Genomic DNA, 19,931 nt, shown 5'->3' with positions numbered 1-19,931 from the left:
GGATTTTCACATAAATCTTTCCAGCTTATTAAGAAGCAGCACAGATGAACCCCTTAGAGAAACGTTTTCTGATCCTTTGTGGCTGGAATAATGATGGTTTTGAGAAAAGTTCCATAATATGAAGGAAAGGGAAGAAGATTCCCTGCAACTCTCAATCCGCAATAATAAACCAGCAAAAACCACATAAAATTAATTTAAAATGACAATGTTGTGATTTCACTAAAGAATATTTTTAAATACCAAGATTATTGTTTTTCAGCATTACCCAGCAAATAAGACTGCAGTCATTATATGTCAATGTGAATACTTTAGCTACTATAAAAGCGGTTTCTAGATTTTCTCCCCATATGTTTGCTTGCTGGCAGTAATAGTCCAGTCTATATAATCTTTTAAAAGAAGGTATTTTTTAAAAACTGGATTTCACAGGAGATCACTGAGGAACTGAATTGCTTAGTGAAAGAAAAAGGGCTTTGGTTCAAAAGTTTTTATTCCATTTCTGAGTATTGTAAAGGCAACAGAACTGCCACCTGTGCCTTTCGGTAAGCAATTTAGCTGAAAAATGTCTATGATTAGGATTGAAATGCTTGAAAAGGCTTGAATTAGTTTAAATTAACAGTGACTATTTGGTTTACAGGGAGACTAAGAAACAAATGGATCATAGTCAATGTATATGGCACTGTGTTACCTTGTTAGGGTAATTTGAAAGCTTTGATATCCAGCAATATATGATGCTAATCTGGTCAGGCTCTGTTTTCCAGATCCACCCACACCAACCAACAAGGCATTGCCTTGTGGGGTACAGATAATACGGGATATTTTAACCAAGTGGATCATTGCGTCCTGTGTATTAAGGAAAACAGTTAAAATGATACAAAAACAAAATATATATCTTCATTTAACAGACCTTCAGTTACAGACTGCCCTCAGTTAGGTTCTTATCTACATTTACATTCAGGGCCTAAGCCAATGCCCACTGAAATCAATAGAAAAGATCCTCCTGACTTCAAAAGGCAGCAGATTTAGTCCTGATAGAGCAACCCTACTTCATGCTCCCAAAAAAGGCCTCCCATATACATTGCTTGCATTCAGAAAAACTAAGGTAACATTTGCCTTTAAGGGTTGAAGAGGAGCAGGAAGAAAACTTGTTGGGCCTCTTAAGGACTGGTCTCTTAAGCACGATACTTTCAATCTATACAAACTGAAGTCTGTCAAGGAAAAGAAAAGGAAGAACAGAAAAAAAAAACAAAGAGAAGAAAAGAAAGTAAGCTTTCCATTTGTATTCTATCCAGATATTTTATTTATATCTTGAATGGTGACAGCACTAAATTAATAAAGCCTGATTTCTCATAACAAATAGATTTTTTAAATGTTGTTCAAAACCTCTTATTTATGTAGCCCAGTCCCTTGAAAGTAGACAAGGCAAAAAACCAGTATTGATCTGAAACTGTATAATGTCCAGACAACCAGAGGTTTCTGTGAAGTGGGATTAAAGGATCTTTTCAGGAGAGTGTAACCTCAAAGGACACAGGGAGAAATTAGCAGGGAAATAGCAAGCTTGGGGAATTTTGAAGCAGGGAGAAAGAAAGGATTGGGAACTGGAAAGTGATATAAAAGCCAATGAAAGTAGAAGAGGTCTGTAATATAAATAATACAGGCTGCTTGTAGGTATTAACTGCCCCCTCCAAAACGATGCTTTACTTTAAATCCCATGGGCTCCCACACTGAGCCCAGTGCATGCCTAGAAGCAGCAGCATGTTAGCTGGACTCTGCTTGCCCAATGTCTGTGTAGGTTGGGTGGGGCTCTTTCAGGCGCTTTTATCTAACAGCTGATCGACTCAACTTTTAGATAAAAGTGCAAAAAACCCCACTGAAGCATCTGACCTATATAAATGCTGCAGAGCCAAGCTGAAGTAAAATGCTGCTTCTTCCAGTAAAGCACAGGCTTTTTGTTTTTGTTTTTTAATGTCTGCAAGCAGCGCTAAGGAATATCCTGTCCTATCATGCTTGTTTGGTAGAAACCCAGGAGTTTTTCTCAGAAGGTATAATTGACCATTTTCACTTAATCTCAGTGACAATATAAAATTCATGGATCGTTAAATAACGAAAAATCCACAAAGACTGCACATGTATTGGGAAACTATCAATATTGACTAGATAAAATAAACACAATAAGAGAAACAAATACCTTGAAAAATACTAAGTCCACCTTTGCGCCTCTGATGGTTTCATTATACTGCAACATGAACATCTGTAATCTTTCAGCCAAGTGATCAAAAGATGGAACAGGCTCATAAATTTTAGGAGCTTCTAGCTCTACATCTTCAGGTTCATCTCCAGTGGGTTCTGGAGCATCACGTAAAAAATCCACAAAGTACAGTTCTTTGGGGTTACTTCCTAGTAAGTCTTCACCATGTACTTCATCAGCAATCTAAAAATATACATGGTATATTGCTGTCACTAGTGAAATGTTGCTTTTGCTTCCCTCGCAGGGAATACTGAATATCACTTGCCTTACCTTTTTCATCATATCTTCAAACCAGTCTCTGTCATTCTGGCTTGTGAACCTATCTGCAATTACACGTTTGCATTCATGCTGGAAGAGGGCTACCAAAACACTGGTGAACTGGCAAACTTCAGCTGTGACTGTAAGTATCCCTTGCCAAATACGACTGAGGTCTCGTAAATTAAAGATGTAATGAAATTTAGCTGGAGTTGGTAGCATCTACAAAAGAAAGCCATAAGCCATATTTAAGTAGCTATTTAAGAAACACTGAAATTTTTAATAGTTACCTATGTGTTTTTAAATGAATACTGATTTTTTAGTCAACTTTAACAAGAAGTTTTCATTTAAAGCAGAAACTCATGCTTGATGTTATGAAAGCCATTATCCTGTGAAAGCAAAAAACGACTAGGATGCTCATCAGTTTTTAATTATTCATATGTGAGGCACCAATGTTCCTGAAATCTTCAAAGCCATAGCAATAAGGAATTAAGTGCAGTCAAGACAACTCCATGAGCCACAGAACTCAAGGCCTCAGAAAAACGGCAGAAACTCCAATCCCCTCACTGCTTTACTGTCACTTCTTCTTATTCTGTCTCTCTGTCAGGAATTGTTCTGTTTACAAGCTAGAGGAAATGGGAGGAGGGAAAATGGCAGAAGAAAAGTAAAACAAAGAATCTTCTGAATGATAAACAGATGTAAACGTTACAATTTCTTAATGGATAATTCATATACAGGAAAAGGGGTGTATTTGTTGACTATGTTGTTCATTATGAATAGGAATTTATCTACAAAGGAAGAGAGAGTGGGAGGGGGCACTTCTGAGAGGCAAAAGTCAGTTGAACAGATCAACAGGAATAAAAAAGGCAGTTAACACATTAAGAGACAAAGGGGTTAAAAGCTGGAGTTAACAGCTAGTCCAGGTAATGGGATAAGAATCCCATAGTCTCTGTTGAGACTCTGCTTAATACTATCCATTCTGTGGATAATTTCTTGTATTTAAATTCCTTTCTACTTAAAATCCTTTCTTTCTGCAAGTCCATGCATAGCATCTGATGAAATAGGCTGTTGCCTACAAAAGCTTGTGACACTCTGAAACAGCTAGTCTCTGTGGGGCTACCCTGTCCTTTCTTTTGTCTGAATTCAGACTAATATGACTAACCACCTCTGCTCATGGTCATATGGGCTATGGACAGACCTTCAAAAAGCCTGAGCCTGAACTGATTCAGTCTTTGCAGGTTAATCTAACCTGGCTAGGCTGAATCAGTTTGTAACTGCAAAGACATCCCAGAAATGTATGCATATGCCTGTAGTGGCTCAGGTTAGAAGCCAGGAGGTGTGGGAGCAGTCTTCCCTTTCCTTTTACAGTGCTGAACTGAGGGGGGCATTGCCAGGCCCAGGAAGGATGCTCTGATTAGGGTGGGATCCGGCACTTCTGACCAGCCCAGCAGGGAATTGATAACACAATGTAAATCATCCCTAACTCAGTGTTTATCACCCAATTAATACAACAACAGAGGGACATTACCAGCTACCTGTTGATTCTGCCTTTGTCCCATCTGCCACAGCATGGACCATAGCCAGCATGTTGTTTGCTAGCTAATGCTGAGACAGTCTGTGTAAGGCAAAGAGGATACCGGAATCCCTGCTTGGCAGGGAGTGGGGAGGGGAGGGGTCAGCAGTCTGGTTTAACTTAAACCAACAAGGGTTCTGTGACAGACATTGGATAAACCAGTTTGACCCAAATCAATAAAGTCTGAGACTACATTTCAACCAGGTTTATCTCAAACCAGTTTCAGCCATTTTGAAACTGGTTTATGTGGACTGAACATCTGTTCTGTTACAGGTTTAAACCAGTTTCTGATCACTTAAACCGGTTTATGTGTAATGTCTGTCCCTAGCCACAGAGTCACTGTATCAGAGGGTTGGAAGTAACATCAGGGGTCATCTGGTCCAACTCCCTATATGAATGCAGGTACACGGTTCCTAAACCACCTCTGTCCACTACTTATCCAGCCTCCTCTTGAACTTATCTAGAGAAGGAGATCCCATAATTTCCATGGACAGCCTCTTTTTTATTATCTTGGCAGTAAGGAAGTTTATTTGGAATCTACTCTGTTGCAACTTAAACCCATTACTTCATGTCCTGCCCTCTGTGGTAGGAGAGAACAGTTGTTCTCCCTCTTCTTTATGGCAGCCTTTCAAATATTTGAGAACTTCTATCATGTCCCCCCCTAACCTCCTTTTCTCCAAGCTAAAAACACCCAGCTATGCAGAGGCAGAGGAGGGATTTAAGTTTATCCTATGTGTTTGTAGTGCCTCATGCCAAGGAGCTGCACTGGGGTGTTTTCCATGTGCTACCACAATATAAATATTAAATACTATCATCCCTACTGTCACTCCAGGAAAATCATTGTTACAACACATTTTTCAGCAGAGAATATAGCCATGGGATTCTGATTAACACCACAGTGGAAAACTGTACATATTCTACTATAACAAAAAGGCCTAATTCGTTTTTGTATTTCAGGTTGCAGAAATAGACTTGTTAAAAATAGTCACACCTTTACCTTTATTTTAGTTGCTTGCCAGACTTTTCGAGTTGTAGGTACTAATGCTGATGCTAGTTTACATATCTCTTCAGGGAAGCCTCTGTGTTCACAGAAATAGCCTTCAGCTACCGTTCGAAATATTTTGTCAATAGATGCATTGGAAGGCAATGTGCAGTTATAAATAGTAAACTGGCGTTTCAGGCGCTGTGGAATATCATTCCGACCTCCTCCAGGGTGAATCATGGCAGCTACAAACTGGATATCAACTATATTAGTGAATTCTCCTGGCTTTTCTAAATTGTAGAAACCTTTTTGCTCCATCAATTGCCTTACAATTTCATTGGTGATCTATCAGCCAAAACACAAACAGAAATGTCAGATATTATTTCATTACGTTTTTACAGTTTGTCTGAATACATATATCCAATGTAATAAAAGATCAGGTGAAAAACAAAACACACAGTATTTTGCAGTGAACAGTGCTTTTTAAATATATCATCTGAAAGAGCAGAGGTATAGCCATTCTTGCACCTCATCTAAGTGGGAATCCAGGGCTGGTGTCCCAGTTGCCAACTACTCATTATGCTACTACAAGAGAACAAAATAGGAAAGGCGTGGAATTCTATTTCCCTCTATGCACCTAAATGTCAGTTTCCCAGCTGCACACCAGTGTGCTTTTGGTTCTGCCTCTAGACTGTGGAATTTTACAGCCTGTAGGGACGTGGTCAGGCAGATCCTTTTGCACAGGGTGAAATTGAATGTGAAACTGTAAAAGTCAAAACCTGTAGTTACATGGCTGCAGATGTGCCAGTTAGGTGCATAAAGTGAAAAAGACTTCTACTTGTTAACTAGTGCCTAATGTCCTTCTAGACCAGTGGTTCCCAACCTTTTGAGACTCAAGGTACCCTTCTAAAACTTTAAAAAATTTAGTGGCACTCTATTTAAAAATCTAATATAAATGTATTATGAATACCAGAAATACATTATTTATAATGTATATAATCAATGTGCTTTATAATTTTACTATTAATGAATAATTGAATATATAATTATAATTATAATATATTCACCATACTACCAAATGGAACTGTGTTGTGTGCCTTCTGCAGAGCCAGGCTGGGAAACAGCTATGGCACAAGTGTGTGCTCTTGCCACAGACCTTCCCAGTCTAACCCAGCACAGTGTCTCACAGAAACAGAGGCATGCAGGGCAGCTGGAACTGTTCTGTGCACCTCTGCTTTCAGGAGGTACCTAGGATTCAAAATGAGAAGTGGCTGCAGCAGAAATGTGCACCTACCTGCAGCTCTGTCTGGTTCAACTCTGCATTATGCAGCAAGCATTATGCAGCATTATGCAGGCAGGTATGCCCTTCTGCTGCAGCTGCTTCTCAGTTTGATTCTGATGCGCCTCCTGAAAACAGAGGTATATAGGACAATTTCAGCCTGTGGCTGTGGTGGCAGCCCGACATCCTGGCAGATTCTTGCAGAACTCTGCGATGCCACAGTAACCCCAGTTGAGAACCACTGCTTGTATTTTAGTCGTGGCCAAGTTTTGGACAAACAATTAGCATTCCACAAAGTGAAAGGATGTAGGGCAGTTTAGAAAAACTTAGCATTTGAAATTAAGCATATTCGATGCCAACGAATACATGAGAAGCAGATGGGCTCAGAATCAGCTTTGCACTGAGTGCTGAGCCTGGACTGTGTTTAATGAGACATGATGATCAGGAATGAAAAGGAATGAAAGAGACCAGCTTTGGACGGGTCTTAAATGCATAAGTAGGAGTGATTAGTTTAGTGGTAAGTATGGTATCTGCTTATCCAAGGGATAACTACTTGAAATTAAAGCCAGGATTTCAAAGAGGGAAGGCGCATAAAATATTTATTAATTACATTAGTTTAATTAATTTTTAACATTCACATAAATACCTAAGCACTTTGGATCAACTGTCTAACCTGTCTGGGATTTTGGTTAATGATAACTTTGTTTTAAGGTCTGGATAAATTAGGAAGGAAGGATGGTTAGAATGCTCCCCAAATTTTCCTGCGCCTTTTCTTAAGTTGTCTATATAAGCATAGTTATTTTAGTAGAAAACAACAATTCTTGCTTGACATATCAGTGCTTTAAGCACAGTTGGTTGTAACTGCTACAAATGCAGATTATAACTGAGATTGACAGCTTAGAAGTCTTTCATGTTGTTACCAGATAGCTTGATGTTTATTCTGACCATTTTGTTCTCAAAATTTCCAATTAATTAGAAAAAAAAAGTGCCTTGTGGATATTTACCTAGCAGGTCTTCATAGGTGTGCCTATGCTATGATGTTTTTTCTAAGGTTTCCCCAATAGTGGGAGCCTAAGTATCAAGGGTTTTTTTTTACATGTGTTCCAAGTAGGGGTGCTTTAAAGACAGCAGCTCTGAGAGCCACTCTAATTAAAGTGCCTGCACTGTCTCATGTATCAGCATCCCTGCACTTCAAAATGGCGGCAGGGGTGCTTTAACTAAGCGCAAACAAGCTTTAGTTAAATCACCCGTTGCCATTTTGAAGCACAGGGATACTGATATATGAGACGCGGAGGCTGGCTGGAGTGCTCTAATTAGCATGCTCCAGCAGACTTGATTAATTTTGTTGGCTCTGACATGCTATAATTAAAGTGCGTTGGAGCAGCCTCCCTGCACGTGTACAGGCACCCAACAATGCTCCAGATGTGCCAGTGCTTGAAGTATTATATTGCTGAACACTGCCCGAACTGGTCCATAGGACACACTACTTAGGACATTAGTTGCCTATGGTGTCTTATCTAGATCAGTACTCCTATCATTGCTGCTAAGCATAAGAAATTTTAGAGAACAAGCTCCTGTGTTAATATAGCTAATGTATGTTACAAAGACATGTTTTAACAAGTACAATTTTTCAGTTCTCCTGAAAATACATGTATAGTCTTACAAATGCAATCCCTGATTTGAGAAACAGGCTTTCACATTAGTTTCCACTCAAAATTCAGTTGCTAACATTTTTTTTACCTGATCACCCCATTCATTAATCACAGGCATGTTGATGTCATCAATAAAAACAGTCATTTTCTTCCCAGATGGAGGACCATAGGTGGTTCCCATTCTTTTATCTATGTAACTTTCTATACTACTTTGGAACATACTTGGTAACGTTGCAGAAGAAAAGTTTAAACACTTGGTCAGATGAACTTCAGGATTATATTTGCTGGTATAACCCTGTAAAGATAAATATTCTTAATGCAATTTGTAAGTACAATTCATAAGGAACCAATTTCCAGGGACTGAAATCTAGAACACGTTTCCCGATGCTCTACAGACCTCTGTGCCAAAAGTGGTTTACACCCCTTATGGCTACAGTTGCTATAGGCACTGCAGCAAGACACTGCGGGCTAGCTAAATAGCACTGCTGATGAGCTTCACTTTTGGGAAGACTGCAGCCACAATACTTGAGACAATCCTGGAAAATAGGAGATAGTGGTTGCTTTAGTAGTACGCACACATGGTCACATACAGTCAATGAGAGATCCTGCTGTTCAGTTTGCGTGTAAAATCAGAACCAACATACCCACAGCCACCAACCACTTAGCAACTTGTAAGGATCTTGTCCCTGGCAGACATTACACTTAAGATGTGACCAATCAGTTTAACCTCGTCTTAAGTAGTAACCTGACCACGTGTTCAAGAAATTAATCAAGCTATAAAACATGGAATAAGAAACAAAGTTACTACACAAAATATTTGTAATAACTTTATGGTTGGTTCCCATTGTGCCTTAAACTGAACATGTGACTAACACCAATCGGCTGATCAGAGCTCCCAGCTGCGGAAGCACATTGGCGTGCTTTGCTCCAGTGTGCTTGCAAAGCTGGGAGTGCTAGTCAGCTGACTGGTACACCTTTAAGGCTCCAGTCCACTCCTGAGGCTGGGAGTACCAGGCACCTGGCTTTCTACTTGCTTGTTCAGCCTGGGATTATGATGTCAGGCTTCCCCTGCACTGGAAATTGGGTGCAATTGGGAAATGATCCCCAGTCTCACAATCACGCTTTCTGCTATGCAGAAGTGGTATTGTGGATTGTGTTGGAACTGTGGATCAGATTCCATTGTGCCTTTAACTGATCATCTGTCAGTGGCTTCAGTTTATAATATCAACAGATATTTAAAACAACATTAAGAACCTTCAACTTGAATTTAAAAAAAATATCAATATCTTTTTATAATATTAAAATATATAGACTTTCAATATCCGGGGCACTGTCCCTCATGCTGTCACATCAATGTTACATCTGTATAAATCAGTTCTTCTACTCTTAGCACAGTAATACTGCCAGTAGCAATTGCTGTAGTAAAGGTCACAAAACAATCTTCAATTTAAACCTGTTAGTATATTTTTGCACACTTGTAACTTTCCCAAGCTCTCAAATTAACATCTAGATTTTCCATTTTTAAAAGTTGGGATTACGTTGTTGCTGTTTGAATGAATGACAGCAGTTAGATGGACTTAGAAATTCCTGACCAGAAGAAGTTCTTCTGTGTACAGTCCAGGTTATAAGTGGAAAAATACTTTAGAGGAGGAGGAAAAGATCACACATTTGGAGAGATAGTTTGCTTAATTACTAAATGAGAAAGAATGGTGTTAGTACTTTTTAAAATTATGCCTCCCTCTGTGAGAGCAATATTCTTTTCTGTTTAGATACATGGTAACTCACTCCAGGAAATAATGTCTAAGTATTTTTAGAGACAGGAGTGGCAATAGAAGGCAGGGAATTACTGGTATCTGGCTGAATTCCAGTATGTAAAATATTAGGACCACTAACTATACCACACCCTTTCATGTTGCTAAAATAGCTTCCCCAGATAGTGCCAGGAACTGCAGTTGATGTTACACTAGCACGCAGGCTGGCACAAACAGTTCTGCTGAGAAAAGAGCATTAATTGCTCTTATCATCAGTACAGTGCACTGCAAGATGGGTTTAATATGCATATTCCAGCAGAAGCAGAATAGATGCAGACTGTTTTTTTAAAGGTCTTCTTTTAGGTTTTGGTCAGATAGAAAATGGAGAAACTGGAGTTGCTGAGTAGTTTCATTTGGGACTTAAGTCTTTTTTCATTTTGACTTTGGCCTCCTATGTAGTTAATTATCAAATGTTGCACGTGTACCATAAGACAAACTGGGGGCATTTTAGAAGTGGGGGAACAAACCCTTTTATAGTAGCCCTTACAAAGAAAAGAACAAAAGTGCCACTTCCTACATGGGAATGACGAGGGCATATCATTAATATTACACTTGGTCTTGGAAAACTGTCTCAAAAAAGTTCTTTATCATAGAAGCACAGAATCATAGAAAATTAGGGTCGGAAGGGACCTCAGATCTAGTCCAACCCTTTGCTCAAAGCAGGATCATCCCCAACTAGATCGTCCCAGCCAAGGCTTTGTCTAGCCAGGTCTTAAAAACTTCCAAAGATGGGGATCCTACCATCTTTCTAGTTGCCACCACCTATTCTAGTGCTTTACTACCCTTCTAGTGTGCATTACTACCATCCTAGGCAGTGTCTACACATGCAACTAATGCGAAGCAATAAACTCTGGAACATATTGCTCCTGTCTGCACCATCTGAATGTATGCCCAGGACCACAGCATGCTGAGCCTGGTTGGAACAACCCCAGCTGGTAGGGGGTCCCCAGGGTCAGTCTGCCAGGCTGAGGCTGCTCCCCCTCAGCTTAATGTGCTGTGGAGGAGCTGGCTGGGACACAAGGATGCTCCAGTGTAGGGCTAGCCAGCAGGCAGCCCCCGCACTGAAGCACCCTCATGCCCCAGCCAGCTAGGGGAGTGTCTACATGCAAGATGCTGTGGAGTAAAAACTCCACAGCAGGATAGTGCAGGAGACCCTTGCCATTCACAGGGGATCCTTTCTGGAGATCCCCATGAATTGTGAAATCGAATGGTGAAATCTGCAAATACTGATGGGACTCCCTGTCAGATCCCTCGAGAAGCTGGAAGTGCGGGGCTGTCCTACAGCACCTGGGGACTGACCGCAGCTGCTTCCAGGGGAGAAGATGCTGCCGCTGTCTCCCTCCCTGTTCATGGCATTCGTTCTCCACCTGCCCAGTTCTGCCCTCCCCCTCCGCCCACCCGGCTCTGCTCTCTGCTCCACTCTCCCCAGCTCTGCCCTCCCCCACCCAATGCAGCACTCTGTACCTGCTTACATAGAGGCAGGAGCTCAGTGCAACACCAGAGGGAGCTGCAGCAGCGCTCGCCCCAACCCACCCAGTTGGCACAGCACATCACGAATATTTTAACCTGTGAACAGCAGATTCACAAATAGCGAGGGTTTCCTGTACTTGTATTAACAAGTTCTGTCCTGCTGCAGAGTTAGTTTATTCCACTCTAATAGGGGCATATGTGTAGATGCACAATATTTACTGTGCAGCTAATTAGTCAACTGTGCAGTAAACAACTTATGCAGATGCACCTCTAGTGTGCCTTACTCCTCTCCTAATGAGGATATCTCTATTATCTCTATTTTTCTTTGGCTTTGAAGAAAGTCTTTGCAATACAGATGAATGAATTTTATGAAGAGGGGTCAAAAGGGTTAGGGGAACAGGAAATCCTCTAATCATAGGCACTGTTAGCAAGTTCTCTAATCTGACTTCTCATGAAAAAACAAAAAAGAGAGCCTGGGGAAGGTGACTTCCTTAATACCTAATATATCATGGTTCGCAAAATGTTAGGAGGTACCACAGCAGATACTTAGAAACTACAATTTGTATGTATGTGTTGGGTAAAATGTCTCAGTGGGAACAGTGTTCATCCATGTACCTTAATCATAACTGTTTTTGCTGTTCCCTGCTCCCCAATGAGCAGAACAGCTTTTCCTTGCTTCATAATAGTGTCCATTAGAAAATCTGTTCGAATATTATCAACATTTGGAACCAGAATGGAAGTGTATTCTGGCACTGAATTGCTAGGGTAAATATATTCCGGTACCTGAAATAGAAATAATGCATACAGTTAATTAGAAAATGTACATGGATCAGAAAAGCACTGTTTGTGATCACAAGATTACATGAATATTATCTATTTGATAAGGTTGACCCTGCCTTCCCATCAGTACAAAACTAGTAGAGTATTGTCATGCCCCCATTTCCCCTTACAAAGACTTCTGGGGGCATTATTTGATTAGGCAGTTCTCAACGAACACTAGAGTAAAACTAACTTTTTTTGTTTTATCCACCAAAAACTATTGCATTGTTGGTTCCTGAGCTCTACTGAAATATCTTCAAATGAAAAAAAAAATCTTCAAAAAAGAGACTTATGGTTATTTATTAAGCATAATTTCCCAAACTGTGTTATAGGCTTTAATTAGTAAAATGTGTTTTTCTTGTCAAATACACGTATTAGCTGTAATTATAAGAAAGAAGTATTACTTTATTTCATACCCTCTTTGACCAGTGTTCCCACTGACCACAATCACTAATACCAAATTCAAACATGGTTTCTTCTCCATTCACAGCTGGAAGCTCTAGCACTGCAGAATGATTCCTTAAGAACAGCTCCATTTTCACTCTGTCATCCAGTTCCAAAAGAGCTCCAACTGACCACATTATAGCAAAAACAAACAAGTGGGCTATATGCTCCTGACTGGGCTGCTTCTCATCTTGGTCTGCCAATAAACCCTGTAAAGCAGACACAAAGTGTGACTACTACTCTCTTTGAACATTATCTACACAAAAATAAAAAAATGAGTGACAGAAAACCTAATGTCATCTCTACCTGTAGGAGGTCAATCGTTTGCTTGATGTACATGCATTCCAAAATTGGCATTTTTGGTGTCACAGCAGTGAAAACAAAATCAATCAAATCCTGGGAAATGAAAATATTACATTAATCAGAGTTTATTGAAACCTTTTTAAAAATCCTGTAAAATCAATATCATGATTTATTTTAACAGAAATATTTAATGGCTCTATTCTGTGCCTTAAACATGTTTATCTTTGTTTCTCCGGTAGTATGAATATTCAAATTTAGAACATGAAAATTCATTATTAGTAAACATCTCCAATAATAGTCAGTGAGATTGATATCATAACATCTACATAAATTTATCTTCAAAAAGAGTAATTCAGAGAGTGCTCTTGACCTACACCGGAGATCAGCCCTTTGTATTTTACACTCTGGAAATTTTTCTTTATTGTTGCCATTTGTTCATGGGAAGACAGAAACTAAGAACTGCCTTTACGATTCATACATAGTGTATGTCTTTATCAGTATCTATTTTTATCTAATTTAATGAATTTGCATTTAGAAGGCCTCCATCTCTGTTTCATTCAGCTTTCTTGATTTCCTTCAAAGCCCTGATTGAAGTCTAAGAAGGCTGAAGTCTTATCAACTCTATCAGTTACAGGAGACTGTATATATGGGAGATCTGAATGTAAAATTTGGTACTAAGATTGCAAATGTGTGGGAGAAGATTTAGGACGCTCTGCTGGGTCACCTGATTAAATAAACATCCAGTAGAAAGTTAATCTTCAGTTTACCCAAAAAGAGAATTTTGTGAGTTCAATCTTTTGAATAAGTATTCTGCTTTTGCATTTCATGTCTTCTGTTGCTATTCCTTTTTAGTTAACAAGTGCTCCAATTCCACCCTATTTGTCATGTTCAATAGCAGGTGAAGCCATTTCCTCATAGCAGGATGCTGTGAGATCTTTTAACATTAAAAGTGCTTTATAAACTAAAAATATTCCTATTATTTATGTTCTTTTGAGATAACATTAGCTTAATGGGAAATGCAGCAATTTTCCATTTGGTGGCACTATTATATTATGACAATGCAAACTGACAGGAATTGTGAGTCAAACAAAGTAGTATGGGAGCATTCATATAATGAACTCGACTGTGATTGTGAACTGGCCTTCAGATTTCATTCATATCATTTTTTATTTTTTGCTGATTTTCAATACCATGTAACCAAGACAGAGGGAATGGACTGAACCCCTCCTACACACACTATTAACTGACAAAGGCTTTTCATGCCTTTGACTTTTCCCCATACCAGCAATTGTATGCTGTATGCTAAAACCATTGTCTAAGAATGACTTGATACCTTACAACTCTGATGAAGTTACTATGCACAAGCTCCTCTTACCCCTCTTCCTATCAGAGCATGGCATTGGAACTTCCTAACCCTGACTACCCTGGGCTAATGTAGGCTGCATGACTAACTGCATGTCTTAGAATGGATTAACATACACCAACTATATACTCATGTACCTACCATGTGTGGGATCCTGTATTACCTTACAACTCTACAAATAAATAGCCGTGATTTTTAACATTTTCTGTTTCCAATGACATTTTAAATTTGTTTTGTTAACACAGAAATTCATGTTCCTTGTAAACAGATTACTATTACTGCAACTGATATCACAGGTCATGTCAACATGTGCGATTAATGCGCTGGAATAAACCCCGGAGCTTACTGTCCCGGAGTATTTTGCTCCCAGGTGAGTAGTTTGAATATGTGCCTGGGAGTAAAACCTCTGGAGCAAGTTGACCCGGAGTTTATTCACTGCACCATATAGAGCCTGGTCCGAGCAGCCCGGGAGACCCAGTGGTCAGCCTGCCAGGCCAGGGCTGCTCAGACTGGGCTCCACATTCTGGGGACAGGCTAGCTGGGGGAAAAGGGTGCTTCAGCATGGGGACTGCCTGCAGGCTAGCCCTGTGCTGAATCACCCTTGTGCCCCAGCCAGTCACATCATTGTGAGTTGAAGCACATGAAATAACGCTGCCACGGGGTAGTACTTGGGTTTAGCAGGACTACCCTATGGCAGTGTTTATTAGTCTACTGCAGGGGTGGGCGATTATTTCAGGGGGAGAGCCACTTACGGACTTTTGGCATGTTGTCAAGGGCCGCATGGGTAGCCCCGCCCTTTGACAGGTACCCCATCCTCCTGGTCACCAACTTGGGACTGGAAGTCCTGCCCCTGATACCCATAATAATATATTTGAATTTAATTTAAAAAATATTTTGGTCCTGATTTCTGTGTTTGTGGTATATATGCAGACGTGACTGCATATGGGGCTTTGTGGGGCTGCATGGGGCCTGCACCAATGTTCTGGGGCCAGCGCTGGCAGGGCCCAGAACCAGGCGGTAGGAGCACGGTGTGTGGGCTGGCAGGGGTCTTTGGAGCCAAGCCGGGCTGCACTAGCAGGGAGAGGGGGAAGCTGACACAGCTCCACAGAGCCGCTGCTGGCCAGGACCCTGCACACCCGCTTCCCTGCTCTGGGCCCTGCCGATGTGGGCCCCGGGACACCACCACAGACCCCGGGCTCCTGCCTGGCTGCTGCTGGCTCCCAAGCGCCCACTCACTCCCAGTACCTATGCCCCAGCACCACAGTACAGGCCAGAAGCAGTGTGCAGCCCCTACCCTGAATGCCCCACATTCATCCGTGGGGAATGAACTGGTGCTCAGTATGGAGGAAAAGCGCTCCCTCCTTCCCATGGCCAATGCTTCCTGCTGCAGCTGCTTGCAGCACGTGCGGGGCTGTCCTGCCTCTCTGCCACATCACCAGAGAGCAGGCACAGGCAACCCTGCGTGGACTCCAAGCAGCTGCAGCACAGGGCACTGGCCACAGGGAGGGGGAGCAGCTTTTCCCTTGCACTGAGCACCAGTTCATTCCCTGCCACTGCTGTTAGCCTGGGCCCTGCATCAGCTTTGAGCTTGCCCGTCAGGGCTGAGCCACAGGCTGGGCAAAAGCTGCTGCTTGGCGTGGAGGAAAGCAGCCTGCCCACTCACTGCTGCTGGACAGTGTTTGCTGCAGCTGCCCACCTGGAGCCTGCACTGTACTAGGCTGTGGTGCGACTGCTTCACTGCCGCCTCTGTGCTGCCCTATGGCTGCACCACATGGCCACTGCTGCTGTACTGGGCAGCACAGAGGCGGGGGTCAAGCAGCCACACCGCAGTCTAGCATGGTGTGAGCTCCAGATGGGCAGCTGCAACAAACACTGCATGGTGGTGAGTGGGGAGGGGCCCTTTTCTCCGCAGCGAGCAGCAGTTTCTGGGGAATGAACTGGTGCTCAGCATGGGGGGAAAGCAACTGCTTCCCCTCCCTGTGGCTGGTGCCCTGTGCTGCAGCTGCTTGGGGCCCACACGGGGCTGCCTGTGCCTGCTCTGTTGCCACTGCTGCCCCGCGGGGCGATGGTGATGCAGTGCAGGTGCAGAGGCAAGCAGCTGCAGCAGGAAGCACTGGTCACACAGGGGGGTACTTTCCCCGTGCACTGAGCACCAGCTCATTCCCCTATCTCCCCCTCCACTTCTTACCTGAATTTCCTGCAACGGTGCAGCCACAAACAACCCCAGGGTCCCAGGCCAGAGGCCTTCCAGCTGGGGAGGGAGGGCTGGGTGGGCCCTGCTGTTGCAGGAGCCTGGTGGGGCTTCCCCGGGTCCTACTGTCCCTGGCTCCTGTTATCTATCCTGTCATTTATCCTGTCAGATAAATTTTAATTTTCTAAATGTTTCTAATTTAATTTCTAAAATTTTTAGGGGCTCCATGGATGCATCCCATGGGCTGTATTTTGCCCACCCCTGGTCTACTGAGATCCAATAGGGCCACACGTGTAGATGGTTACATTTTATTGCAAAGTTAATTGATCAGTTTGGGGACAAAATCACCTACAGCCAGTCTGGGGACCAAGTCATTTAAATTTGGATTGCTTCTATCTGTAGCATTATCTACCTTCTTCCTGGATATATCAACTACTTGTAAGCTGTTTTTTTCTCTTTTCATTAATATCAGGACTAATATTATTAAGCTTGTTGTCACGGGGCGGGGACCTAGGAGTGGCCGTGATCTCTCCTAGCGCCCCCTACCCTGCCACCTCGGTGTCAATGAACCCTTGTTCTCGCCTGCCACGTCTTTGATGTTAAGAGTTAAGGGAGGCTGCCTTTAGTCCTCCTTGACACAATACCCCTGACATACTCCAGTCTGTGCCCCATCTAAGGTGACTCTGTGCACTCACACCTTAAGGGCTAAGCGTGGCTCCTACCACCCCTGATACCACACCCCAAGCCTCGCAGGTGTACCAGACGTTGTCTAGTCAGAATCCTACCCGTGCCCTCATGGGCACCCCTGGCTCCTCCCAGATTTCCTAGGCTCGACTTCCCCTGGCCCAGGCCCTCACTGGCTCCCTGGCCTCTCTCTCACTGGCCTGCATCCTCACAGACGCTCCCTGGCCGTTCCTTCCTTACAACTGCCCGCACTCCCCACGGATGCTCTCTGGCCTCTCTCGGGTCCATGCCCACGCTCTCTGGCCTCTCTCAGGTCTCTCCCGATCCTGCCCGCACTGGGGCCCTGCCTCACAATCAGGGCTCAGGTGGCCGTAGCCATGCTTGGCCCCCAAATTCCCCTCTGGGGTCTTAGGCAAGCACCCTCCCTGGGGCTTCCCGTCTGTGCGCCCTTCCTGGGGCTTCGCCCACACTAGGGCCTTTCTCCGTGCTTGGGGCTCAAGTGGCCGTAGCTGTACCTGGCCCCTAAATCCCCTCCTCGGGTCTACGACTCCCGTGGGACTCAGGCGGCCTCGACCTTACCTGGCCCCCAATGCACTGTGCCCCTTCTCAGGGCTGGGGTCAGTGCACCCCTCAATGCTGTGCCCTCTCTGGTATCAGGGTCCCCCCACCTCTGTGGAGCCCCTTCTGAAGCCTCCTCCAACCCCTATTAGCCTCACCCAGTCCTCCAGTGTAATAACAAACAACAAACGCAATAACACGAGCCAACGGCTATAACTCAAACTAAGCCTCCTGGCTAAAATGTAATCTGTAAGCCACCTGGCTAATCGTCATTTCACTCCCTACCAGGGCTTTCTTCACCCAGCATCTTTGAACCGAAGATCCTCAGGCCATCAGGCTTATCTATGCTGCTTGTTCCAGTAGGACTCCTTCACCCTTGGATGTTAGCAGGGAACTGCTTGCTTGGCCTCAGCCTCGGCTGTTTATATGGGCCAGGCCCTGCCCCCTTTCAGTCAGCTGACCAAACTGCGGTTGCCCCAGCAACCAGCACCTGTATTTTTTCCTAGGAGCAGGGCACTCATGTGCCCTGCGACACACCTCCCCCCCTTAAGTTCATAACTCACTAGGAGCAGGGCATGAGAGTGTCCTGAGACACTTGGATTTGGAACTTTTGGAATTTGAATAGTGCGCTCAGTGCAATTTATTTTATGAAGTTTTCATGAACAGCCTACTAAACAAACTACTTATACACTGGAAAAAAGTCTGAAGACCAAAATGATCTAGCTATCCATCCACACGTAGATAGATAGATACATAGATAGATATCTCTATCTATATTTATACAGATCAATATTATCTATATAGATCTATATAGCTATACCTATATAGATCTAGATATATGGAGTCTGTGTTATTCCCATTTGTAAAATACACATTATCACCTACATAATTTGAAAAGAAAAGATAGTTCATTCAAAATAAAAGGAGAACTGACAGCATGAGAGCTTTCATTTACATTTTGACAGCTCCATATACAACCTGCAGCCAGAACAAACTTTATATTTTATTACCTTTTCATCTCTCAGTCTAATAAAATAGACATTTTTAGGGTGTTTATTGTTGTGGCTTTAGGCTTGGATATTTTAAATGTTACTGTTTTATTTTCAAAGTTATAGGATAAAATATAAAATAAGACCATGGAAAAGAAGCAGTATACTGATCCAAATATACATAATTTTAGAAGCATGTTTTAAAATGCATTATAGGAATTCCTCCCTTGTTGCTGCAGTCAATATTATTACATCTTATCATTACTTTTTTAGGAAACAGAATACAATGAATGTCATGCTAGAACTAGTTTCAGGAACTAAGACAAAATCTATCTTTGAGATATTTGTTAATAGTCTAGCTATTATAACAGTATATTAATAATTGTTTTTGTCATTTTTATAAAATATATATATATATATATATATATAGCTGAAAAGAACAATAAAGGGAAAAATACCTCACTTCCAAAATCTAAACAAAATGAAAAAGCACTATATTACAGAATCTGGAATAAATAACAGCTAGCATTAGCAAAGAGATTCCTATTTGGGCAGGACTTTAGCAAGCAAGGTTAAATTGGTATATTGTTTAGGGAGTTTTTGTTTTACATTTTAGTTAATATTCTACCTGCTTTTATAAATTATTTAGTATTTTATTGTATAAGCCACCCAGAGCCTTTGTTGGGAAGGATGGCATATGTAGCTGATAAATATATAACAAGACTGAAAAAGAATAGAAAGATGAACATTTTCAGTTGTGCTATACCTTTTTGGCAAATACATTTCTGTCAACAAAATATATTAGAACAATACTACAAGACAACATGAATTCTCTCTATAGACTTCTGGAATTGAACCTGATGTATTTTAGGGATTTATTAAGCAGATACCAAGATTCTCAAGCATAGGGGTCTTATCTGCATGGCCCTTCAGAATATGAACTTTTTTAATTCACAGATTATAAGGTCAGAAGGGACCACTGTAATCATTTAGTCTGACCTACTGTATAATATAAACCAGAGGATTTCTCAGAATTAATTCCTGTTTCAACTATAGCAAATCTTCTTGAAAAAATTAATGGAGCAGATACATCCCTATGGTAATTAAGTTGTTGACATTGTGATAGGGATGAATTTGGTCTCATGTTTATTTATTTAAGCATAGGACAAACAAAAGAAGACAACACAGAAATCCTAATGACTATTAAAATTGAAGCAATAAGACCAAACGTTAGTTAATTCTGCCAGCCTACAACATAAAATAAGCATGCAAAAGTTAACACTTTTCCTCCACTAACCACTAGATTAAAAAGG

The 19,931-nt window shown here is 41.9% G+C and overlaps 1 protein-coding gene across 1 annotated transcript in view; it reads right to left on the bottom strand.

Annotated features, from left to right (window-relative positions):
- Positions 1-19,931, bottom strand: part of LOC149868730 (dynein axonemal heavy chain 5-like) — a 265,120-nt gene that overhangs the window by 117,732 nt on the left and 127,457 nt on the right. Inside the window, exons 47-54 of the mRNA XM_090037668.1 lie at positions 12,837-12,926; positions 12,503-12,739; positions 11,883-12,050; positions 8,075-8,281; positions 5,071-5,400; positions 2,516-2,722; positions 2,186-2,428; positions 686-840 (exon numbers count right to left, since the gene is read on the bottom strand). Of these exons, the coding sequence (XP_089893794.1) occupies positions 686-840; positions 2,186-2,428; positions 2,516-2,722; positions 5,071-5,400; positions 8,075-8,281; positions 11,883-12,050; positions 12,503-12,739; positions 12,837-12,926 (1,637 nt within the window). The remainder of the gene's footprint in view (positions 1-685; positions 841-2,185; positions 2,429-2,515; positions 2,723-5,070; positions 5,401-8,074; positions 8,282-11,882; positions 12,051-12,502; positions 12,740-12,836; positions 12,927-19,931) is intronic.

The sequence above is a fragment of the Crocodylus siamensis genome, chromosome 3 (assembly GCF_052110815.1).
Source record: "Crocodylus siamensis isolate JL-2025a chromosome 3, ASM5211081v1, whole genome shotgun sequence".
NCBI lineage: Eukaryota > Metazoa > Chordata > Crocodylia > Crocodylidae > Crocodylus > Crocodylus siamensis.
This window is presented reverse-complemented; position numbering and strand designations above follow the sequence as displayed.